This window comes from Eretmochelys imbricata, chromosome 17 (genome assembly GCF_965152235.1).
Source record: "Eretmochelys imbricata isolate rEreImb1 chromosome 17, rEreImb1.hap1, whole genome shotgun sequence".
In the NCBI taxonomy this organism is placed as follows: domain Eukaryota; kingdom Metazoa; phylum Chordata; order Testudines; family Cheloniidae; genus Eretmochelys; species Eretmochelys imbricata.
In genome coordinates this window covers 17907313-17934243 of record NC_135588.1, presented here as the reverse complement: position 1 = coordinate 17934243, position 26931 = coordinate 17907313, and the positions used below count along the sequence as shown (strand labels likewise).

The 26931-nt window shown below is 39.6% G+C and overlaps 1 protein-coding gene across 4 annotated transcripts in view; it reads left to right on the top strand.

The window, feature by feature from the left end:
• The window catches only part of RABEP1 (rabaptin, RAB GTPase binding effector protein 1), a 79532-nt gene that overhangs the window by 31086 nt on the left and 21515 nt on the right, over positions 1-26931 (top strand). For 3 of the 4 annotated variants that reach the window (XM_077836506.1, XM_077836504.1, XM_077836507.1), the window contains 6 exons: positions 4763-4923; positions 12503-12622; positions 13345-13401; positions 20408-20543; positions 21625-21803; positions 22789-22914. In XM_077836506.1, coding sequence (XP_077692632.1) covers positions 4763-4923; positions 12503-12622; positions 13345-13401; positions 20408-20543; positions 21625-21803; positions 22789-22914 — 779 coding nt within the window. The remainder of the gene's footprint in view (positions 1-4762; positions 4924-12502; positions 12623-13344; positions 13402-20407; positions 20544-21624; positions 21804-22788; positions 22915-26931) is intronic. The other variant, XM_077836505.1, reaches the window with a different exon arrangement.

The window sequence follows — 26931 nt, the reverse complement described above, 5'->3', positions numbered from 1 at the left end:
TCTGGAAAGGCCGAGAACCACTGCTGTACAGAATGTGCAGTTTGTGCCTTGGAAGTTATATTAAGCAGAATGGTGATTTCAGTTTTTAGCTGACCAATTCCAACATTGTCAAAGGCAGCTTGGTTCTTTTTTCACTTAATACTGCAATATGAACTCTTGCAATATGGACTGGGAAATTCGTAGCAGGTACAGACCATTCTTCAGGGACTGAGATTATAGCCATTCCTCCTTCACAAAGACAAGTAGTGGTATATGTAACCTGGTTAGTCTGACAGCAGCTTCAGGATGACTTGAGTCTCTGCTTTGGCATGCAAAGTGACTTTGCCAAACATTTAAATGTCCCTCCATTGTCATCACATTGGCTCTTCCCATGTCTTGTGTCTAAATATGTCGTCATACTTTCTTTTTTCTCCTGCAACAATATAGAGTAGTTCATATAGATCACATTCTAGCGTGCTGCACACTCACTGATTTACTCTTGATAGCAACTACCTGTAAGGAGGAATATACACACAGTAATTTAGGACATAACCGCTATTGTGATAACTATTTTTGCTAGGAGTACACAAAGTAATCACAGTAGTCTGAGTCTCACCTGTTGGTTATAGGTATTGCAGAAACCTGCCTCGTTACATATTTACTCTAGAGAATACAGCTTTTCATGTATTTTGGTGTGGCAGGTTGGGCTGCTCTGCAACCCCGCCTCGTAGGCTCAGTCTGGTGCAGTAGGCATTCACTACTTTAGTCTGAACGTTGTGGCTGCCTGCCTAGACCAGGGTACCCATGCAGTAAGCTTGGCATAATCTTTCAACAGTGAAATAACAAACAAAGGATTTGGCTGTCTGTGCCTTTAATTAAAGAAAGAAAACCTCACATGCAAGCACTTTGTTGTAGCACTTGAAGGCAAGGCCCTGACCTCCTGGGTTAACACTGAGAAGCTTTTCCTCTCTTCCAGTCTTCCCCAGTTCTGCCACTGATGACAAGTAGGCAAGCCTTCTTAACTGGACTGCTGGCTCTTGATTGATCAGTATTTCCTGCAGGCCTGTGGAGGACTGTCTTGTTGGTAGCGTGGTCTGAGTGGACTTTCCCTGAGCAGAGAGTGTCAGGGCTCCGATGCCTGCTATAGGGAGCAGAGAGGATCGATACACCTTGTCACAGTTGGCAAGTAAACATAATTTGGCTTGTTAATACACAAATAACAGAACTAGACCAGTGGTTCTCAACCAGGGGTACAGTTACCCCTGAAAGTATGCAGAGATATTCCAGGGGTACCCATCTCATCTAGATGAGTATTTCTCAACTTGGGGGTTGCAGCGGGTTTAGGTGTGTTGCAAATGCAGGACCGGTATTAGGGGGTAGCAAGCAGGGCAGTTGCCTGGGGCCCCACACCACAATGGGCCCTGAGAAGCTAAGTTACGTGCTTCAGCCTTGGGGAGTGGGGCTTGGGGTTTAGACAGGGCTCACAAGTGAAACACAGGCTCAAGTGTCAAACTGTACTTTTATGTCTGATTTTGTAAGCAAGTAGTTTTTAAGTGAGGTGAAACTTGGGGTACTCAAGACAAATCAGACTCTCGAAAGGGGCACAATAGTCTGGAAAGGTTGAGAACACTGAACTAGACTATTATAGAAGACCCTAGAATCCCAACCAAGATCAAGGCTCCATTGTGTTAGGTGCCATACATACAGATATTACCTGCTTTGAATAATTTACAGTCTAAATAGACAAGCAGAGTTACCTGAGAAGGTTTAGTCTTTTCTGTGTTCTGGGGATGTGGAAGTAATTTTTGTTGTTCCTTTTATTTAAGGGAATTTTGGTTATTTGCATAGTGTTTAGATTGCTGTGGGTAGATTTTGTAAATCAAAATAGAAATAGCATATTTTAAGCAATGTGACTCTTGGCATGAATATAGGAGGCTATTTAAATTAGTGATGTTAATAGAGACTAAATTTTAGTTCCCTTGGATCTGTTGAGTTACTGGTAGCTTTCTTGGCAAGGTGCAGTTCATTGCAGTTTTCAGAGTAACAGCCGTGTTAGTCTGTATTCGCAAAAAGAAAAGGAGTCCTTGTGGCACCTTAGAGACTAACCAATTTATTTGAGCATGAGCTTTCGTGAGCTACAGCTCACTTCATCAGATGCATACCGTGGAAACTGCAGCAGACTTTATATATACACAGAGAATATGAAACAATACCTCCTCCCACCCCACTGTCCTGCTGGTAATAGCTTATCTAAAGTGAGCAACAGGTTAGGCCATTTCCAGCACAAATCCAGGTTTTCTCACCCTCCACCTCCCCACACAAATTCACTCTCCTGCTGGTGATAGCCCATCCAAAGTGACAACTTTTTACACAATGTGCATGATAATGAAGTTAGGCCATTTCCTGCACAAATCCAGGTTCTCTCACTCCCTCACCCCCCTCCAAAAACCCACCCCCATACACACACAGACTCACTCTCCTGCTGGTAATAGCTCATCCAAACTGACCACTCTCCAAGTTTAAAACCAAGTTAAACCAGAACATGGGGGGGGGGGGCGGAAGGAAAAAACAAGAGGAAATAGGCTACCTTGCATAATGACTTAGCCACTCCCAGTCTCTATTTAAGCCTAAATTAATAGTATCCAATTTGCAAATGAATTCCAATTCAGCAGTTTCTCGCTGGAGTCTGGATTTGAAGTTTCTTTGTTTTAAGATAGCGACCTTCATGTCTGTGATTGCGTGACCAGAGAGATTGAAGTGTTCTCCGACTGGTTTATGAATGTTATAATTCTTGACATCTGATTTGTGTCCATTTATTCTTTTACGTAGAGACTGTCCAGTTTGGCCAATGTACATGGCGGAGGGGCATTGCTGGCACATGATGGCATAAATCACATTGGTGGATGTGCAGGTGAACGAGCCTCTGATAGTGTGGCTGATGTTATTAGGCCCTGTGATGGTGTCCCCTGAATAGATATGTGGGCACAATTGGCAACGGGCTTTGTTGCAAGGATAAGTTCCTGGGTTAGTGGTTCTGTTGTGTGGTATGTGGTTGTTGGTGAGTATTTGCTTCAGGTTGCGGGGCTGTCTGTAGGCAAGGACTGTCTTGCCAGTTGGAGAACACTTCAATCTCTCTGGTCACGCAATCACAGACATGAAGGTCGCTATCTTAAAACAAAGAAACTTCAAATCCAGACTCCAGCGAGAAACTGCTGAATTGGAATTCATTTGCAAATTGGATACTATTAATTTAGGCTTAAATAGAGACTGGGAGTAGCTAAGTCATTATGCAAGGTAGCCTATTTCCTCTTGTTTCCCCCCCCCCCCCCCCCAGATGTTCTGGTTTAACTTGGTTTTAAACTTGGAGAGTGGTCAGTTTGGATGAGCTATTACCAGCAGGAGAGTGAGTCTGTGTGTGTATGGGGGTGGGTTTTTGGAGGGGGGTGAGGGAGTGAGAGAACCTGGATTTGTGCAGGAAATGGCCTAACTTCATTATCATGCACATTGTGTAAAAAGTTGTCACTTTGGATGGGCTATCACCAGCAGGAGAGTGAATTTGTGTGGGGGGGTGGAGGGTGAGAAAACCTGGATTTGTGCTGGAAATGGCCTAACCTGTTGCTCACTTTAGATAAGCTATTACCAGCAGGACAGTGGGGTGGGAGGAGGTATTGTTTCATATTCTCTGTGTATATATAAAGTCTGCTGCAGTTTCCACGGTATGCATCTGATGAAGTGAGCTGTAGCTCACGAAAGCTCATGCTCAAATAAATTGGTTAGTCTCTAAGGTGCCACAAGGACTCCTTTTCTTTCATTGCAGTTGTGGTTAGTTCTTTGTTCAATGTGATCAACTAAAAGGTATGACAGGTCTCCAATGCAAACTACAGAAGCATATAGCATATCAGAGGGCAAACTAAATACTACCGTTGCTGTCTTGGATTGCTTGTGCCCAGTTTAGAGGCCCTTAAATAGTTAGTTATTTTAAAATAGATATATCTTGTAAAATTTTTCTTTACGTGATAATTTTGTTTTAGAAGATCATTGTCGGACTCTTTTTTTTCTCAGAATAGAGATCCTTTTAAAATACGGACAGTTTACTTATTTTATTTAAAAACAAAAACAAAAAGCCAAAAACAAAATCCTGAATTCTATATTAAATTTTAGGATGATAGGAAGTTGCCTGTAGACCTGTTTAAATAGTGGTAAAAATTCTGTAGTTTTACTGATTTTTTTTCTTTCACTAGCAGAATCCTGTATGATCTGCAAAGATTCAGAAGTTCTGTTGATTCATGTTTTTGTGTCCCTGTAAACATTTCCGGGAATGGAATCTAACACGCTCTGAGGACAAAGTCAAGTCTATAATGTAACATATCTCAAGATACATGTACAAGATGTAGCTTATTTCTAGATCTCCCTGCTCTTCATGAGGTTGCAATACTGCAAAGACAGTGTGCTCAGCCTCTGTGGGGGGGAGAGAATCATTTGAATCACTCCATAGTGATGCTTTTGGCCAGTCCTGTAAGTGGAGTTTCAGACAGTCCTCAGCCAGAAGGGTTGTATCTATAATACAGGTACTGGGGAACAGGGAGAAGACAAAAAATGAAAAAGATATAGCCTTGAATGTCACATAGAATTGAAAGGATTGCACAATGCAAACAGCAAGCTTTGCACAAACATTCTAAATTCTGAATGTAAGATAAAGACTTCCTTAGAAACTGCATAATTTGTTGTCTTACACTTTATAACTTACACTGATAATGAAAGTTTCTGTAACATTGCTTCGTAGAAACTGTTCGTGACTATGAGCTCCAGTTTCATCACAGGCTGGAGCAAGAGCGAGCTCAGTGGGGCCAATACCGGGAAAATGTTGAAAGGGAAATAGCAGAGTTGAGAAGGAGGCTATCTGAAGGTCAAGAAGAGGAAAATCTAGAAAATGAAATGAAAAAGGTATGCTGAAATAAATCTCTAAATGTAAAGTGAGGTAGTAGACCGCTGTTAATGAAAATGTTTCTACTGTTTCAGAGTAATTAGATATACTTTAGAAAGAGCAGTAAGGCCTAGTCCTGCAAACACTTACTTATTTGTTCCCATTGAAGTCAATAAAACCTGATTCTGCAGTCGTTCATGCAAAGTATTACTATTTTATTCTCAGCCCTGAACTTGTAACTGGGACTACTGGAAATCTGCTTGGGGAATTTTAAGATATGGGGGAGTCCTTGCATTAGATTCTGTGGAAATCTTCACAAAAAACTGTAGTCCGATAAGTAAACTCAGAACTGTTTCGTTTTTTCAAATATATTGTTTCAGATAATAAATAGATTTAGTCTTTGTCATACATCAGTGATTTGGAATCTTAAAATATATTCTATAAACCTCTGCTGGGAATGACCAAGGGTGCCAGACTTCAAGGTGTCTTTTAAAGATTAGATTAATCTTGTTTTAAATAGCATTGCCTATCGTATTAGTTACTCTTTTCTAAATCAAATATAAGATAAGATTTGCATAACAGGAAATCTGCCACTTTATCCTTACTTTGAATGCCTGTGAGAGTCAGACGGTAATATTTTTCCTCCGTTGATAGCAGTTTTATGTTTAAAGCAAGCAGAGATGAGGAAAAATGGCATCACTGAGAGTGATCACGTTAGATAGGCTATTACCAGCAGGAGAGTGGGGTGGGGAAAGAGAAAACCTTCTGAAGTGATAAACACCCATTTTTTTCATGGTCTGTGTGTATAAAAATATCCTCACTGCATTTTCCACTTTTATGCATCTGATGAAGTGAGCTGTAGCTCACGAAAGCTTATGCTCAAATAAATTGGTTAGTCTCTAAGGTGCCACAAGTACTCCTTTTCTTTTTGCGAATACAGACTAACACCGCTGCTACTCTGAAACCTGAAATATCATGGATTCAGGACAAACACAGACACATGGTACTAGGGAAGTCAGTCATTGGCCTGGGTGGAAGATGAATCAAGTACACAAGGTTTTATCTCAGAAGAATGTTAACAGAAGATGATTGCCCTAATATAAAACAAGTGGTATCTCTGAAAGAAAAATCTAAATCTTACTGGAGCCTTTTGGGAATTCTGATCTCCGACATAGGCATGCTTTAATGGTCTAGAGTATGTATTATCCAGTAATCCTGCGTATCGCCTTCCACACCTCATCCTCTTTCATTCGCTGTCAGAGAAGTAGCTCTGATGGTATATTTTCTGCTCCCGCAGCTGGTTTGTTTTAGGGATTTTCCTAATTTAGTTCAGGGAATGGTGCCAGAAAAAGAGCATAGCGTCCACCAGCTGGAATGTAATGATTCATTTGGATAGCAGACCTGTTCTGCTATCTTCTTCCCTGGATAGCAGACCTGTTCTGGTTGAGTCAATCAACATGTCTGATAAGATTTTCATAATAACTGAGTAGAACACAATCAGTCCTATCCCAGAGAGAAATCCTTTTTTCCTGTGTGGAGCAAAGTTTCCTCTCTCTGTATGAAGTGCCCACCAATGGGGAGATGAAGACCAAGACTTACATTGCAAAAGTCAGGTTAGTAGTGTGGCTCCTACACCCAGAAATATCTCATTCCCTCACAAGTCAGTTTGGTAGGCTTATGATCAACCTCTTTTGTCTTCTGGAAACAGTAAATAAAATGTCCTGCAATGTCAGGACCTAGGATGTAAGGCAGTGAATGACACATATCAAAACTGGCAGAAGTCCCTGCTATGTCTGCCCACCTTTTTCACCGCTTCCCAGACAGTACAAAAGATAGGAATGAGCGAGCAGTGGCAATACTCTTTGCCTTTCTGGCCAAAGTGGTTATGGTACTCAGACTAGGTTAACCTAGAATTGGATCTTTTGATGTCTTTTTCTCACAGAGGTCTTCTATTGTGAGTCAAATCTTCAAACCAGGATCAGATAGGTTTTAAAATTAATTCTTGGATGAAGTTAATATTATTCTCATGAACCCCCAAAAAGCAGTCAAATGATATAACTTATTCAACTGTCTCGTGTAAAGTCCATAGTTTTAACTGTAACGTAAAACCAGTGAAACATAGCCTGGAGTTCTCCAGGAGGGCTTTGTTGTGGTCAAGTCTCTGTAATATAAATTCTCAGCATGTTCAAGAAACACACAATTTTGTACAGATCACATCATTAAACACTTCCATAGGGCATGAACCAAATTCCAACCATTTTCAGGCCCTAAAGCACAACCTGGGAATCTCATTCTGCTCCTTAGAGTGCTACACAGATTAAACTCTTGTGGGAAGTATTGTCATTCTTCCTATGCATTAGAACAGGCCTCCCAATAGCTACTATCTCCAATCAGTTAAGCTTTTTGTTTTGTTTTAATTTGAAGTTGTGAGCCCTCACTAATGGGCCCCAGTACTCTACTTTGAATTAAGACAGGTAGGCATTAATTCCCTACGTAAATTCAAGAAATATTCTGGTTAAATATTCAAGACCAGTCCTTAGGAGCTCTGAAAAATCTCATGGCAGAGTAGTCATGTCTCCCCTATTGAGATGTCTTGGATGGCCATAAGTTAACCAAATTCTGCCTATAGGTCATCTAAATTTATCCAGTACCACTTACTTTCTTTTGGCAGAGGGTCTTCTCCATGCCTTTGTGCCCAGGCAGGGATGGAGAAGATATTCTACTTCCTTTTGGATGTCCATATTTAAAGGATAATCCTGCTTCCCATGCTTGGGGCACACTACTATGAAAATCCTCTTGTAATGGTTCTGAAGACTTTAGCTCAAAGAAGAATGGGAAAAATCTGTGCTTACCTGAAAATTTTCCTTACTATAAATAATAGGATCCACGGATCCGGCTCACTTTGGAGATAAGCAGTCATCTAGAATAGAGATGGAAATTGACATCCAAGGAGTGGCATTTACCATGCTTTGCAGTAGAGGAAGTTGTTTTCTTCCCCACCCCTTCAAAGTATAGTTAACACAATCTGTAATGTAGAAAAGTAAATATGTGTGAACTTTGCTGTGGAAGTTCTCAGCTGGAGGGAATTTCAGAAAGTGGGGCATTCCCCTGCTGCCAGTACCTGACAGGTCTTCTGCCCCAAGCTGTAAATAGGTTTAAGTGCCAATTGCAATGGATCTGTGGACTTCATTACTCTAAAGGAAATTTTCAGGTAAACACAGATATATTTTCCTATTCCCTTTTGTTTGTGTGAGGTCTTTCAAACTTTTCCCTTTTTTAAAAAAAAGTAGTGATATCTGATGGGAAAACTTTTTTTTTCGGGGGGGGGGGGGAGTATTAGAAATAATTCACACTGTCAGAAATTTGGAAGGGTTCATTATTTTTCTTCTCTTAAATAGATTTGCATAAAAAGCCTGGGGTGAAATTTTGGGACCATTTAAGTGAGTGGGAGATTTCACCACAGGGTCTTTTTTCCTAAGATTATCATCTCACCTTGCTTATTCAGCATCTGAAGTACAGTTGGTGTGATTCAAACTCAGCGTGTTGCAGATAAATTGAACGGATGTGGCAAAGAATGTGAAGAGAAGAAATTTTTCAGTTGCTTATATACCAGCACTAAGAGTCTGAGTAACAAGCATGGGAATTCAAAAATTATCATGAAGAAATTTTGATGTAATTTACATTACCGAAACCTGCTGGGATAACGTGCATGATTAGAATGTTCAAAAGAGGAAGTTACTCACCTTATGTTGTCACGAGGATTCTTCTAGATGTGTGTCCCTTTGGGTGCTCCACTTCAGGTGTCGGTGTGTCCCTGCAGCACAGATCGGAGATTTTCAGTAGCGGTGCTCAGTTGGGGGTCACTTGTTATAATGTGGGTAGGAAGGATAGAGTGGATTTAAAAAAAAAAATTGAGGGCTTGGTACTCTACATTAGAGACACTGTTACCTGTTTCTGAGTCATTACTAACTCAGAACCATAGGATTATGAATGCATAGGGATCAAAGTGCTAACTAATAAAACCCCGTAGGGGACGCTGGTGGGGATCTGCTACAGACCACCGAATCAAACTGGAGAACAAGATGAGTTACTCCTTCAGAATTTGTCTGTAATGTGTGGAAAGAAAAATTTGTGGTGGTATGGGGGACTTCTGTTTTGGAGACATGCTGGAAGTCTCATACAGTTAGTAGTGAAACATAATTAGAGTTTCTAAAAAGTATACATTTTCTAACACACACACATTGCACCAACATGAGGTAACTCTGGTTTGGACCTCATTATGACAGATAAAGATGAATCCATCACTGAACTGTAAATTCATGGTTGCCTAAGTACCCGTGATCATGACTGTGGTTTATATTCAGTGTGGACAAACAAAGGACCATTCCAACAAACTTCACTGGTATTAATTATATTCCACCCTTAATTTTTTTTAAATTAACTGAATCCCATATCAGCTTTTCCATTATTTTACATTATGTGTAAAATCAGTACTAGGCCCAACGTTTCATCAGTGATCTGGAAGTCAGTGTAAAATCATTGCTGGTAAAATAAATAAAGATTGGTGGAATGATAATGATGAAGATGGAACAGTCATACAGAACAACATGGATCACTTGGTAAACTGGACCCATTCAAATAAAATGTGTTTATACAGCCACATGCAAAGTTATTAATCAGGAACAAGGAATGTAGGCCTTACCTAGAGAGAATGGTAGACTGTATCCTGGAAAGCAGACACTCTGGAAAGAAATTGGGTGTCATGGCAACTGAACGTGAGATCCTAGTGCAATGCTGTGGCATATACCTATGTCTATGGCATTAATGAGACCAATATTGGAATACTGTATCCAGTTCTGATATCCACACTTTTTAAAAGATGTTGAAAAATTTGAGATGGTCGAGAAAAAAACCACAATGATTCAAGGGCTGGAAAGAATGCCTGGTAGTGGGAGACTTAAAGAGCTCAGTCTGTTCAGCTTACCAAAATGAAGATCGAGTGGTGGCTTGATTACAGTTTAAAAATACTCCTTTGGGGAGAAGATACCAGGTACTAATGGGCTCTTCAGTCTAGCAGAGAAAAGTATAATAAAAACCAGTGGTTGGAAGCTGAAGTGAAATTCACGTTAGAAATTAGGCACAAATTTTTAACAAACTGTCAAGGGAAATGGTGGATTTTTCATGTCTCCATGTCCTCAAATCAAGACTGATTTGCTGTAGCAGCACAAGTTATTGGGCTCAATACAAAGATAGTTGGGTGAAATTTAATGACCTGTTTTGTACGGAAGGTCAGACTAGATGATCTAATGGTCCCTTCAGGCCTTAAACTCTGAAGTTCTACTTGTATGAGCCTTGCAAAGCATTCTTTCTTGTGGTGTCTAATAAGTGCAGAAGAACAGAATGTAATCCCTGAGAGCAAACTTCTTCCACAGGTTAGGTACTGTATTTTTAATAAGAATTAAGTAGGACCTTCAACTTTCTCTAGAACACCCAGGATTAGGCTTTGCCTCCGTTTATAGTAGTTGCAGATGTGAGATTGACAAGAAGACCAATGACCAAGCAGGTTAGACGATCCTGGAATGCACAACTCAGTGTTAGTGTTGAACTGACCTTTATATGTATCTTACGCACACTTTAAATCTGAGCCTAAATGCTTGCTTCTAACCACAGAGAAGGGAAAAACTCTAGCAAAATCAATCCCATTGAAATTTACATATCACTTTCCATCTTTCCACTTGATTGCTGCTGAACAGTCCAGTTTTACCTTTGCTGACCTCCCTTTCTCTTCCACTGAACTCACCAGGTACATTAACAGAGATTTAAAATTGTCCTTTACTTTGTGTTCAGGACTCAGCCATGAGAAATTAAAACTTGTAATGAAAGGCTGTTGGAGATGCTAGTAGTATTTGGAAAAGAGATGTTAGAGAACTTATTAAAGTCCTGAAAAAATATAGATTGTCTCTTAATATAGGCCATAGTGAGCAGCTATGAGGGTTTCAGATCCACTGAACAGTACAATTGAGAGAAATGTTCAGCGACTTTATTCTTTGAAACTTTGGAGTTTCAACTCCTGTTCCTGGTATTTGAGGAACTTTATTGCCAGGCTGACTGCGTGCCGGTGAGGCATATCTGCTACACATTGCTAGTTTCTCCTTATAGGCAGTGAATTTACTATGTTTTTGTGGGGGTGGTTTCTCATTCTTGCAGGTTTTGGTTTTGTTTTTTTTTTGGTTGTTTTAGTCTGTTTTAGACCGGCAGAAATGGCAGTGGCGAGGTGCATTAGAAATGAGTGAAGCCTGAAGAAATTGGAATTTTCTTTCAAAAGAGAACATGCCAAAACATATTTAAAAAAAATTAGGATATTTCATTCGCTATTTTTATAACTTGCAGTTGTGTTCAGAACAAGTGTTTGTCAACAAATGGACCAGAAAACAGGAATTTGGTCCGTGGTAGTGCTGCCTTGGCATCTACTGCTACATAAAATGTTCTCTTTGAAGCTTTTCTTTTGAAGTGCAGTTTTCATTTATCCTTATGCCAACTGCCTCCAACAGAAGCTAGAGGAAAAAATGAGGTTCCAACCTTCCAATCCATAAACAGAAACCCAAAATAAATGGTGCATCTAGATTTTTTTTTCCTTTTTTGTAGCTTAAACAATAACTCTATATTGTTACTTATGAATTTTTGAGTCTGAAGAATTCCATTGTATAATTGCTGCTGATTCTGCTGGAGCAGTCACTTTGTAACTTGGAAAAGCTCCAGTACGCACTTGAAAGAATGTCGGGGCACATAAGATGTTGGGATATCAAGGCCAGCTTCCAACCTACATACTTCTGAATTTGAAGTTACTTACTTACTGCATTGTCCTATTTTAATTCTTACTATTTTTTTACCTGGCTCTCTTTTTCCTCTTCTTCCTGCTTTCTCATGAGTCTTTTCTCATCCTCTCATCCAATTTTTTAACTTTTTCAGCACTAACTGAAAAAAAGCCATGTTTTTGACAGCTTTGTTTTGTACAATTTTGAAATACGTAGTGTGGTAACACTGAAAATTGCTTGATGCTTTATCAGTAATTCTTGAAATCTAAAAGTAGCCTTCCCAAGCCCATGAAACAGTTATACGGTATTACTATATGTTACCTGCGCCTTTTGAACTTCAAGAGTCAGTAAACCAATAGTCAGTAACTAACTTTGTGTTGCAATTGCATGATCTCTGTCTCTTTCTCTCTGTATTCTACCTAGCATCATCTTGGTGAAAAGGCTATGCTTTTTAAATACAGAATAACTCTATGTACACGTTTTAAAACTTATGATCATTCTAGTTAGGCAGGGGAAAGATGTACTAGCTTTCTCCTGTAAAAGCAGACACATGGCCAAATTCATCCATGGATGTACAATTACATTGCTTTCAACAAATGGGATAAATTGTATTTTGTCCTAGAGAACACTTGGGACTTGCTAAATATATAGTTATATAACAAGTATTGTAAACAGAAGTATGGTTTGATTTTTGGCGTATTGGTTTTGTTCATTTCTCTTGTGGAAGAAGACTGTTTTTGTTGCAAAGTAATATGTTGCATAACACATTACGAACTGATTTCAGGCCCAAGAGGATGCTGAGAAGCTTCGTTCAGTCGTGATGCCTATGGAGAAAGAGATTGCAGTTTTAAAGGAAAAACTAACAGAAGCTGAAGAAAAGATAAAAGAACTGGAGGCTTCAAAGGTGAGGTGAAATTTTACTCTATAGCTGCAGAGAGAATGTGCATCTTCCATTATGGCTGTTTTATTGATACACACAATTTTGTGGCAGATACACAAATAAGGATGTAATGTGAAGTGGGAAATGCACAATGCCCTTGTCTTGCAAATAAAATATTCTAGACTATACATATTAATTTGTGTTTCTATTTTGAGGATCTGATAACATGTAAAAAATATTCATGCTTAAACCTGAGCTCATGTAGTTTAGATTATCAGAAATATCAGTAATTAAGCTCCATACAGGTGGATATAGTCTGTCCTCTCAAGCAATTAGGTGTCACTACATTATAGGCCATTTAAAGCCACAAAGGAAGTTTTGTAATCGGTAGTGTTTTTAATCTTCTAGAACTAGGACTTCCCCTCCAGAGGTTGCTAGATTTATTTTCTTATCCTATGTATAAAAGTAAGGCATTATCTGCAGAATTTTTTTTACATCTTACATTGATCTCTTTGCAGCAACTCCTAGCATTTTTTCTATAAAGTTTTACGTATCCAGAATTTTTGCTCCATCCGTTAGGCTAGAAGACATGTTTAACCCAACTTTCTTAAAAAAAAAAAAAAAAAAAAAAATCAATCAAAGGAAATAAAGAAATGAGCACTCTATTGCCACAGATTAGCTGCATTTTGTCTACTGTTTATGGGGAGGGGAAAGTGGCAATTGAAGCATTTGTTTTTCCATCTTAGAAATCAAATATACTGAAATTCCCAAAAGATCCAGAGTATTCAGGAGCTACAAGAAAGGTAAGTAAAGTATTAGCCTGCCTTGCAAACTTACAGTATATATTCATTTAAAAGGATAATGGATGTCCCTCAAATACAGAACAATATACATCTTTTTTTTCTTGAAGAGGGGGAAAAAGCACACCAGTCTGACTGGGAGACCATACTCATCAGTGATTTGTGTTTCTCTTCCTCATGTTCCTCACGGATTCTTTCCAGTTTACAGGCTTCGTATCCAGAAAATGATTTTTTTTCATAGCCCAGATTTTGTCTGGGCATAAGATTCTGCTTTTTCCCTTAGAGCCTCACATTTGATTTGCATTGCTAGACTGAAGTCAGGGGAAATGTGAATCCATTCCTCTCCCTCTTATAAATTCTTGTTTTCCAAGATACTCAGGACTTCCTTCATAAAGATTATGATAGTAGCATCTGGAGTTATTCTTTTCATCCTGTTCTCTTACAAGTATTCAGTAGCTTCTGTCTAAACACAATTGATCATCTACATTGTTCAGGATGAGCAATTTTGGTAGCAGCTTCATCAGTGTTACAGGAATCAGTGGGATACCCACAAAATAGGTACACGAGCCTGAATTTTGTAAAACTTGTAACTGGTTTTTTTTTTTATGATGGGCTTCATTTTGTAAAGTATTTCCCACCAAAAGAGGTGATAGTTGACACCATTAATGCCGACGTTCAGCTCCATCGTTTTGTCTACCTTAAGTTCTCGTATTGGATGTTTCAGTCATCCTTCTTGCACCATCAGGAAGGATTGCAGTTTGTCTTGCGTAGCAAGTAAGTCCTTGCCAGACATACTTCTCTGACTCTTTGATCCCTTGACTCCACTTACCTGCCTCACAAATATGTTGAAGTTTTAGTTTCAATTTCAACTATTTCTGTTGTTCATAAAGTGCAAAGTATTATTTAGACTCTAGGTTGGCCTGAGCCTTGGCAGATGGTATATAACGAGTGATTGTTTGGTTTTGGTTTTTTGGCCTGTTGAAGGCCCTCAAATCTATCTGGGAGCTAACATAGCAGTTTTCCCAAATTTGAATGCTTTTCAAGCAGGGGTCAATCAGTGAGAGCAATCTCTGTCTCCTGTTTTTCTACCCCTCCCCATGTCAATCTTCCAGGGGTTCTATTTCCCACCCCACAGAATGAGTAACCCATACCAAAGTCAGTGGGAGTTATTTGCATCCTATTGTGAGAGAATGTGGTCCCAACATTTATGGTATGTTGCAGCAAGAAGATGATCTTGGAACTGTACTTCTGGCCATCTGTCACAACTTCCATGTCATGTCATGATGTTACCTCTAATGTTGTGGACGGTAGGGGTAAGCTCCTGGGAGCCCCTCCAGAGTTGTCTGGTAGCTTTTGATTTCATGTTGTGTTAGGATGCTATAGTTTTCATAAGAAATCAAAGAATTATGACTGCTTAGTTCATTGCCTGCCATTCTTAGGTACTTTTTACATATGGTCCCACCCTTGGTATCTGCTTGCCTTGCAAATCCTGAAGAATTTAAACTCCAGTTGTAATAATTTATTATTTTAATAGTGTATGTGTCATGGTACTAAGCAAACTGTATACCAGACCCGGAACCTTGCTTAACACTGTTTAATGTTAAAAAATGACTGGGTTATATTAACACCTTTGACCCATATATTCCACCTATATTAATATAACACGTCCTGTGAGTTAGGGAAATACAAATTTTTCCCTATTTTGTAGGTTGTGGGATGGGTCTGGAGGCACAGACTAAGTGACCATGAGACCCTTCTCATATGCCATAGCAGAGAACATAAGAACGGCAATACTAGGTCAGACCAAAGGTCCGTCTAGCCCAGTACCCTGTCTTCCGACAGTGGCCAATGGCAAGTGCCCCAGAGGGAATGAACAGAACAGGTAATCATCAAGTGATCTATCCCCTGTCGCCCATTCCCAGCTTCTGATTTAATTGGGGATGGATCCTGCTTTTGAGCAGGGGGTTGGACTAGATGACCTCCTGAGGTCCCTTCCAACCCTGATATTCTATGATTCTATGATTCTGGTAAACAGAGGCATGGGGCATCATCTCTGCCCATCCTGGCTAATAGCCATTGATGGACCTATCTTCCATGAACTTATCTAGTTCTTTTTTGAACCCTGTTATAGTCTCGTCCTTCACAACATCCTCTGGCAAGGAGTTCCACAGGTTGACTGGGCGTTGTGTGAAAAAATACTTCCTTTTGTTTGTTTTAAACCTGCTGCCTGTTAATTTTTATTTGGTGACCCCTAGTTCTTGTGTTATGAGGAGGAGTAAATAACACTTCCTTATTTACTTTCTCCACACCAGTTATGATTTTATAGACCTCTGTCATATCTCCCTCCCTTAGTCATTTCTTTTCCAAGCCGAAAAGTCCCAGTCTTCTTAATCACTCCTTGTATGGAAGACATTCCATACCCCTAATAATTTTTGTTGCCCTTTTCTGAACCTTTTCCAATTCCAATTTTTTTGAGATGGGATGACCACATCTGCATGCAGTATTCAAGATGTGGGTGTACCATGGATTTATATAGAGGCAATATGATATTTTCTGTCTTATTATCTATCCCTTTCTTAATGATTCCCAACATTCTGTTCTCTTTTATGACTGCTGCTGGACATTCATAGAATCATAGAATATCAGGGTTGGAAGGGACCTCAGGAGGTCATCTAGTCCAACCCCCTGCTCAAAGCAGGACCAATCTGCAATTAAATCATCCCAGCCAGGGCTTTGTCAAGCCTGACCTTAAAAACTTCTAAGGAAGGAGATTCCATCACCTTCCTAGGTAACCCATTCCAGTGTTTCACCACCCTCCTAGTGAAAAAGTTTTTCCTAATATCCAACCTAAACCTCCCCCACTGCAACTTGAGACCATTACTCCTTGTCCTGTCCTCTTCTACCACTGAGAATAGTCTAGAACCATCCTCTCTGGAACCACCTCTCAGGTAGTTGAAAGCAGCTGTCAAATCCCCCCTCATTCTTCTTTTCTGCAGACTAAACAATCCCAGTTCCCTCAGCCTCTCCTCATAAGTCATGTGTTCCAGACCTCTAATCATTTTTGTTGCCCTTCGCTGGACTCTCTCCAATTTATCCACATCCTCCTTGTAGTGTGGGGCCCAAAACTGGACACAGTACTCCAGATGAGGCCTCACCAATGTCGAATAGAGGGGGACGATCACGTCCCTCGATCTGCTCGCTATGCCCCTACTTATACATCCCAAAATGCCATTGGCCTTCTTGGCAACAAGGGCACACTGCTGACTCATATCCAGCTTCTCGTCCACTGTCACCCGTAGGTCCTTTTCCGCAGAACTGCTGCCTAGCCATTCGGTCCCTAGTCTGTAGCTGTGCATTGGGTTCTTCCGTCCTAAGTGCAGGACCCTGCACTTATCCTTATTGAACCTCATCAGGTTTCTTTTGGCCCAATCCTCCAATTTGTCTAGGTCCCTCTGTATCCTATCCCTGCCCTCCAGCGTATCTACCACTCTTCCCAGTTTAGTATCATCCGCAAATTTGCTGAGAGTGCAATCCACACCATCCTCCAGATCATTTATGAAGATATTGAACAAAACCGGCCCCAGGACCGACCCCTGGGGCACTCCACTTGACACCGACTTCCAACTAGACATGGAGCCATTGATCACTACTCGTTGAGCCCGATAACCTAGCCAACTTTCTACCCACCTTATAGTGCATTCATCCAGCCCATACTTCTTTAACTTGCTGACAAGAATACTGTGGGAGACCGTGTCAAAAGCTTTGCTAAAGTCAAGAAACAATACATCCACTGTTTTCCCTTCATCCACAGAACCAGTAATCTCCTCATAGAAGGCGATTAGATTAGTCAGGCATGACCTTCCCTTGGTGAATCCATGCTAACTGTTCCTGATCACTTTCCTCTCATGTAAGTGCTTCAGGATTGATTCTTTGAGGACCTGCTCCATGATTTTTCCAGGGACTGAGGTGAGGCTGACTGGCCTGTAGTTCCCAGGATCCTCCTTCTTCCCTTTTTTAAAGATTGGCACTACATTAGCCTTTTTCCAGTCATCTGGGACTTCCCCTGTTCGCCACGAGTTTTCAAAGATAATGGCCAATGGCTCTGCAATCACAGCTGCCAATTCCTTTAGCACTCTCGGATGCAACTCGTCCGGCCCCATGGACTTGTGCACGTCCAGCTTTTCTAAATAGTCCCTAACCACCTCTTTCTCCACAGAGGGCTGGCCATCTATTCCCCATTTGTGATGCCCAGCGCAGCAGTCTGGGAGCTGACCTTGTTCGTGAAGACAGAGGCAAAAAAAGCATTGAGTACATTAGCTTTTTCCACATCCTCTGTCACTAGGTTGCCTCCCTCCTTCATTAAGGGGCCCACACTTTCCTTGGCTTTCTTCTTGTTGCCAACATACCTGAAGAAACCCTTCTTGTTACTCTTGACATCTCTCGCTAGCTGCAGCTCCAGGTGCGATTTGGCCCTCCTGATTTCATTCCTACATGCCTGAGCAATATTTTTATACTCTTCCCTGGTCATATGTCCAACCTTCCACTTCTTGTAAGCTTCTTTTTTATGTTTAAGATCTGCTAGGATTTCACCGTTAAGCCAAGCTGGTCGCCTGCCATATTTACTATTCTTTCGACACATCGGGATGGTTTGTCCCTGTAACCTCAACAGGGATTCCTTGAAATACAGCCAGCTCTCCTGGACTCCTTTCCCCTTCATGTTAGTCCCCCCAGGGGATCCTACCCATCTGTTCCCTGAGGGAGTCGAAGTCTGCTTTCCTGAAGTCCAGGGTCCGTATCCTGCTGCTTACCTTTCTTCCCTGTGTCAGGATCCTGAACTCAACCAACCCATGGTCACTGCCTCCCAGATTCCCATCCACTTTTGCTTCCCCCACTAATTCTTCCCGGTTTGTGAGCAGCAGGTCAAGAAAAGCTCCCCCACTAGTTGGCTCCTCTAGCACTTGCACCAGGAAATTGTCCCCTACGCTTTCCAAAAACTTCCTGGATCGTCTATGCACCGCTGTATTGCTCTCCCAGCAGATATCAGGAAAATTAAAGTCACCCATGAGAACCAGGGCGTGCGATCTAGTAGCTTCTGCGAGCTGCCGGAAGTCTCATCCACCTCATCCCCCTGGTCCAGTGGTCTATAGCAGACTCCCACCACTACATCACTCTTGTTGCTCACACTTCTAAACTTAATCCAGAGACACTCAGGTTTTTCTGCAGTTTCATACCGGAGCTCTGAGCAGTCATACTGCTCCCTTACTTACAGTGCTACTCCCCCACCTTTTCTGCCCTGCCTGTCCTTCCTGAACAGTTTATAACCATCCATGACAGTACTCCAGTCATGTGAGTTATCCCACCAAGTCTCTGTTATTCCAATCATGTCATAATTCCTTGACATCACCAGGACCTCCAGTTCTCCCTGCTTGTTTCCAAGGCTTTGTGCATTCGTATATAAGCACTCGTATATAAGCACCTGCTGATCGCCGCTCAGTGCTGAGAATGAGGGGCGATGTTTTCAGAGAACTATCCACAATGACTCCAAGATCTTTCTTGAGTGGTAACAGCTAATTTAGACCCCATCATTCTATATGTATAGTTGGGATTATGTTTTCCAATGTGCATTCCTTGGCATTTATCAACATTGAATTTCATCTGCCATTTTGTTGCCCAGTCACCCAGTTTTGTGAGATCCTTTTGTAGCTCCTTACAGTCTGCTTGGGACTTGACTTAACTATCTTGAGTAATTTTGTATCATCTGCAAATTTTGCCATTCACTGTTTACCCCTTTTTCCAGATCATTTATGAATATGTTTAATAGGACTGGGCCCCCAGTACAGACCCCTGGGGGACACCACTATTTATCTTTCTCCAAACTGGCCATTTATTCCTACCCTTTGTTTCCTATCTTTTAACCAGTTACCAGTCCATGAGAGGACCTTCCCTCTTATCCCATGACAATTTACTTTACTTAAGAGCCTTTGGTGAGGGACCTTGTCAAAGGCTTTCTGAAAATCTAAGTACACTATATTCACTGGATCCCCCTTGTCTGCATGCTTGTTGACCCCCTCAAAGAATTCTAGTAGATTGGTGAGTCATGATTTCCCTTTACAAAAACCATGTTGACTCTTCCCCAACAAATTATATTCATCTGTGTCTGACCATTTTATTCTTTACTCGAGAACCTTTTAGCTATTATTATTTTTATTTCAAAATACGTTCAGAGAACTTGTCCCCTTTTTTGAATTTCAGCTGTTCTGGAAGAATTATTGCCAGATGGTAACTTTGCCACTACAACTGTAGCTATGGACAATGCTTGGCCTTGGGACCGAATGCAAACTCCAATGAGAAACTGCTGAGCTTGAATTAATATGCAAACTAGATACCATTAACTTGGGTTTGGATACAGACTGGGAGTGGCTGGGTCATTACACATATTGAATCTATTTCCCTATGTTAAGTATCCTCACACCTTCTTGTCAAACTGTCTAAATGGGCCATCTTGATTATCACTACAAAAGTTTTTTTTTTCTCCTGCTGATAATAGCTCATCTTAATTAATTAGCCTCTTACAGTTTGTATGGCAACTTCCACCTGTGTGTGTGTGTGTGTGTGTATATATATCTTACTATATGTTCCATTCTATGTAGCCGATGAAGTGGGCTGTAGCCCACGAAAGCTTATGTGCTAATAAATGTGTTAATCTCTAAGGTGCCACAAGTACTCCTGTTCTTTTTGCGGATACAGACTAACACAGCTGCTACTCTGAAACCTATATACTTATGTACTGTGAACATAAATGAGGAAATAATTTACATAATGATCTAAATATGTATTGTCCTTGCACAATAGATCATCAGTTATTTGTTATTCCTATAAATAAAGTTGAGCTCATCAGCTACACATAATCACAACAGTCAGTACAGTAATATATATAACAAAAACGAAATCTGTATAATTGTAACCCTAAATTTGTATGGGTTCCCCCCCTTTCACTTACCTTCCTCAGGTTAAAGAACTGAACCATTACCTGGAAGCTGAGAAGTCATGTCGGACAGATTTGGAGATGTATGTGGCTGTTCTGAATACTCAGAAATCAGTCTTGCAAGAAGATGCTGAGAAATTACGGAAAGAACTTCATGAAGGTAACTATATAACAGCAGTCAGTCTGACTTTTGCCTATGCTAAAGAATTGGAAGACAATGTAGACAAAACTTTTTCTCTTGGTTTAATTTGGCTTACTGACCAGATATTTTAAATACTAAGGCATTTGAAGTTTCTACCCAACAAATGATTCTAGTCCTGTTACATATATTTTCAGAGGGTGATCCACTTATTTTCACCAAAGAACGTGTTGAACTTGTACTAAGTTCTGATGGTATCACAGCCTTTGCTCTCATTGTAATCCTGATTTTTCTGGTATCCCTGGGTAGAATTATTAGTAATAGTAATATGTGTTTCTAGTAACACAGTATGCCAAGCGTTGTTGAAACACAGAAGGACATGATCCCATCTCTAATTAGCATACACTCTTATGTCAGAGTTTTACGAGTAATGGGAGAAGAGGATGTATGCCTACATGCACATTTGCATTGAAATAATGTGTCCTAGTTAAGAATATTATTGTCAGTAACTCATGCCTCTAACCCAGGGGTGGGCAAACTTTTTGGTCTGAGGGCCACATCAGGGTTCTGAAACTGTATGGAGGGCCGGGTAGAGAAGGCTGTGCCTCCCCAAACAGCCTGGCCCCCTCCCACTACCCATCCCCTGACTGCCCCCCTCAGAACCTCCGACCCATCCAACCCCCCTTGCTCCTTATCCCCTGACCACCTCCTCCCAGGATCCCCCTCCCCCTTACCATGCCGCTCAGATAACCAGGACTGGCAGCTGTGCTGACCGGCTGCCCAGAGCGCTGGCGGCACGGCGAGCTGAGGCTGCAGGGGAGGGGGGACAGCAGGGAAAGGACCAGGGGATAGCCTCCTCGGCCAGGAGCTCAAAGGCCAGGCAGGATGGTCCCGGGCCATAGTTTGCCCACCTCTGCTCTAACCCTATGAACTCTTGGGACTTAAGAAAACCTCATATGTTTCAATTATTAAACACAGATTAACTTTTTTTTTTGCATAGAGTCCTTACAGTTACTTTAATTCATAAGACTGTTTAGAGAAAAAGTAAAATGGTCTACCGTTACAATCCACTTAAGAATAACTCTTTTTGCTTCCGGAATAGTCTGCCATCTGTTAGACCAAGAGCGACAACAGCATAACCAGTTGAAACATACCTGGCAGAAGGCCAATGACCAGTTCTTGGAGTCTCAGCGTTTGTTGATGAGGGACATGCAACGGATGGAAATCGTTCTGACCTCTGAACAGCTCCGACAAGTTGAAGAACTGAAAAAGAAGGATCAGGTTTCTTGTGTCTTCACTTTGTTTATAGTGTGACATTGTTGAGCTAATATGGTATAATAGTTATTAAATGTACAATCTTTGGACAGGAGAACACATCATTTTGGCTCTTAATTTAGGCTATACTTTGTAAAATATATTAGTTATACCTTCTAAGAAATTATTAAAAGGTTCTGTTTAAGTTTCTGAAAAACTGATAGATAAATACTGACATACCAGTATACGGGTAAAGTTGTATGGCAGTGCCGCCAAGTTCATTACATGGAAATTTAAGAGTGGCTAGAGATTAAGCTTGGAAGTCACCTCCAGTATCCAAGGACTGTGTCAAGGAAATTGGAATGGCGAGTTTTGACTGCCTTTTATTTTTTCTAAACAGTGATTGGACCATGAATAAATTAAAAGAACTTTATTGCAAGTGCAACTTGAAAGAAATGTTAAATTTTCTTATGCTCAGGATTTTGTGTGTGCTTCAAGGTCACAATTTAAAAAAAAAATGTCCTTGATGTTTGTCATCTTATATGGTTTCTTTGCATTTTTCAGTGTTCCTAAGGCAGTTAATTTCATCTAGTTTTGTTCTGATTTCCATGCTTTTTTTAATGGAGTTGGTACCATTCAGTGTGTACAGGCATATTGCTAGCAAGTTCCATAGGATAACCAGCTTAAACAGTTTTGGGTTTTTACCTTTTTCATGGTAGTTGACATACAAAGGGAAGTAAGTAAACAATTCCTTTTGGAACAAAGCTCACTATGGATCCGTGAATCCGCCACCAATAGTGAGAGAGGTGCAACTCTCCCTGGGATAAAGTAGAAGCCTTCTCTTGTAAAAATCATACTTGTTTTTCTCCCATCAGTATCCCTCCCAGTTACCTTCCCTCTGCAGTTTGATTTATTAAGGGATTCATGTGATGACCACCAAGTTCAAATTCCTGTGGAATAAGCCAGAAATGAATCCTGTTTAAATGCTTTTTTGTTTACAACTTGCTTCTAGGAAGATGATGAACAGCAGCGACTTAGCAAAGGGAAGAAACAGAAACAACAAGATCCAGATGATGAAACAAAAGTAGTATGCTCTCTAACCCATGAAGAATCCCTTACACAGTTCCTTAATGAAGAGGTAAAACAAATGAGTAGTTATAAACAACTTTGCGCAGTATGCGTTTCCTAGGGTGTTCAGTGAGCACCCTTGATAAGTATGTATTTGTTTATCCTCTGCTGGCTATAATTCCTACTAAACGGTGACTATTTTTGAATAGCATTTGTTGGAATAAATACTGAACTACAACTCTTCCGATGGATAACCTTTTTAGAATTATAACTTTGTATTTTCAGTATAACAGAACTGTTTTACATTATTAAAATTAGAAAGTGTACATCAGAACCTCTACTTTTGACCGCCCTCTGTCTCAGGCCTCCTGCATTAAAAACCAGCAAAATTATGATGTGAGATTTTCCTCTCTCTGCTATGCTAACTGGTACCTGGTGAATTTCATGCTAATTTTGTGTCAATCAAATTAGTCTTTGGCCACAAACTAATCATTGGGACAGATCTTCAGCTGGTGTAAAATGTCGTGGCTCCATTAACTTCAGTTGAGCTACCACAATTTTCCCAAGTTGAGGATCTGTTCCCATGTGTTTAGCAGCCAAAGGGAAGCTGCCCTATCCAATCCAGAAGCTAGGACTCTGCACTGAAGTTTTGTTGCATCTTCTTGAGCTGGGTATCCCAGGATTAAGTAGCCCCTGTTAGACCAGCCAAAGACGAGAAATACCATTCACAACAATCACCAATTTTTTGGTATATACTGTGTAAATTATACTATTACTGTATATTTTGTGTAGAGTGAAATTATAATATTTGAAATTGCCTCAACTTTTCATTTGTGAAAAGCAAGTAAAATTGAATATACAACCTGAAATTTAGAAACGCTATAAAACTAGGCTAGTTGAAATGCATTTTTTTTCTTTAAGTGTTTCTTTAGTCTCTCTAATGATTCACTGACCTTTCATCTTTTGGGTGTGCAGCTTAGTAGGGACAAATTTATGTTTAAAAAAACCTTTGTTCCATGCTATAAAAGCTTATATGTAAGCCCTGAAAAATGGATTTGGGACTTTGCATGGCCTTGCACATGCTTTGAGAGAATGTAGGCCAGAGAATGTTGAGAGAGTGACAGAGTTTTTAATATACCTTTACAGTGTTTAACAATCTGCTGTTTTGATAACCAGGTACAAAATGTAAAATACGCATCCCAAACTAGTCTAAAATGCAGACAGATGTTCCAGACCTTTCTGCCATGCAAAACACCCCGGGCTGTCATAATGAAGTCACAAAATCATGTTTCTTTTTTAAATTGTCAGTAGTATTTGATGATTTGCACTTTTTTTTATCTCAGAAGTATTGCAATACACCAGCAATTCAGTAGCCCTTTTTGCTGTTAACAAACTTGTTTTTAAAATAATTAAAAATAAACTTATATAAAAATATACTTTAAAGAATTGACTTAAAACTACAGAATTTTCAAATTCACTTTGCCTTAAACCAAATTGTTATGAATAAACACTGCAGTGCACACATGGTTTGAGAGCATTACTGTTCTCAGATTACTTGTAAGGCCTAGGTTTGATGTGATGAGTTAAGGATAAAAAAAATTTAAATTTGAATTTCCTTGTCTTGGTCTGTCTAAAACTGAATGCAGGTCCTTAATCTACTTTTCCCCCTTCTATGCTGGCTTGAATGCATTTCTCTATTGGATGGTACAAGGCATGGGTTCTAGAAGAGACTGCTTAGTAAGAAAAAGAGTCAGTGATTTTTTTCAGTTTCTTCAAATAGTGAAATGATGCCTTGGAAATTAGTTGAGAAATCAACTGTAACCTAATCATTGAGACTTAGCTTTATCTTACATCTTCCAATAAGAGTGCTAGGTTTCACAGTCTTTATTTTATACACTGTACAGCAGGCCATCAGCATTTGTGTGCCCAAATCAAGAATCTGGGAACCAGTGAAAAGAACATTCAGTTTATGAACACTTTCTTTTAATTTAATTCCCTGGGACACAATATTTGCTACTGCTTTTTTTTTTTTTTTAAATAAACAGATGCATTTATTTAGCATTAGCAATCATGCCTACTGGAATATCTTAAGTATTTTATGCTCTGAATAGAGAATATGGTTTGCTTGGATATATATAGAAGGTAATGACTCCTACAAATCAGTCATGTCATTCACACAATTCGATATACTTCAGCTGTAAGCTCTCTTCTGTGGAACATTTAATAGGCTTTACAAGTCATGGATCATTTGCTTGTGTGCACAAACTGTAGCATCAGCCTAATTACCTTCTCTGTATCTTTTTAAAATGACATGTAATCTACACAGAATTCCACCTCTTGGTTACAGCGTAAACTCTTTAGGCATGCTTTTAGGCATATCATCCTCCATCCATTTTAAGCATGTGTTGTGTTGCATTTCCTACAAAATGTAACATGTGAAAAAGGAAGCTGCTATTTTTCAGGAAGTCTTAGACAAGCTTTAAATAATGAATCAATACATACAAAAAAGCCAGCATTAGACTTTTTTTTTTAAAATGTGTGAAACATAAATTACATTGAAGGTTTTCTCTATTGCAAGGGTCCTTGCAGAAAAAAATACCTAAGGGTAAACAATAACGTCATTAGTCAGATTAAAGTGTTTTAGCTTTACTCTCTTCGATGATTATTCAAAATGGAATTTTTAAAAACGTTTAAAAGAAAGATATTCTTAAACATCGATCAGTTAAAAAAAAACCTTGGTTAGAAGTTCTCCAAAAACTTGCATATAGGGATGCAGTTTACTGTCAGACAGACTTTTCTCTTGAGCTTGTACGGCTACTGAAGAAAATGACGTGAAAAAAACCAGATGGAGCACAAGTCATTGATCAGAATTTGAGCCTTATACACAAGTGTTTTTTAGAAATTCTTTGTTTTAAAAATACATACCATAGTTGCATTACAACTTTAAGAATACTACTGATTAATTTTGTGTTTTAAAAATGTGGCGATAAAATGTTTTCCTCCAATAGTTGTAATAACATTACCCAAATTTACATCCTGTCCATTCCTGCCTAGTTTTATGTTAACAGCATGAGCAGAATACTTCATGCCTAACACATGGACTTGAGTCTCTACAACATAACTCATGCTATGGCATATTTTATTCCATAATAGTAGTGCCTACTGTGCCCATCTTATTTAAGAAGCTATTTAGTTTCCATCAATAACTTCATTTCAAATTTGCATTCAAGCTAAAGCTTACATATTGCAAATTCTTTTCAGATACAGATTTTTTTAAAATCAGAATTTTGAATTAAATGACAGTGGTTAGTTCTTTTAATTTACACATTGCCTTATGTTCAGTTTTTCAAAATAGGAAAGAATGAGAGTCACTCCATGGACAATTCTGAAAAATTACTGCTCTGTATCCACACACATGTACTTTTGCCTTAAGGGTTACTAAATAAAAACCTGATTTAGATAGGTACACTTTATACTGAGCCCTGAATGCTACCAAAAGTCAGACTTTTACAGACTGTTAGAAGGAACAAGTTCCTCCATTTAGACAGCCCACCTGGCAATCCTAGAAAGAGCTGTTTCTGGAACAGATGCCAAGAACATCTAGAAGAATTTACACTGAATGATGAAAAAAAATAGTAAGACTCTGATTTTCTGTGCTATTTGTTTTACATCTCTAAATTAAAAGCAGAAATCATCAAATTGTAATTCTTCTGGGTTTTGTGATTAAGAAAATACATTCACAGACTCCCAACTCTAAGGGGTAGATCAGAGAATAAAGCTAACGTGGTTTGTAGAGATGTTAGACTCCTCAGTGCATGCACACATTTAATTCCACCCTTATTCAGGTTTCCAGTTTATTTTCTGCATGCATATATTTATATATGTTGCAGTAGTTTAAGAGGAGAAGCACGTTCTTAATTAAAATCTCACAAAAATATTGAGCAAGGAGGACAAAGGGATATTTTGTATAAGACCATTTTTTACAAGCAAAGGAAAAAAAACATACACCTGTTATTATACAGTTGACTTTAGTTAATAATCATTTCACAGTAATTGTTTTAATGTTAGTGATGTTGATATCAAGCCC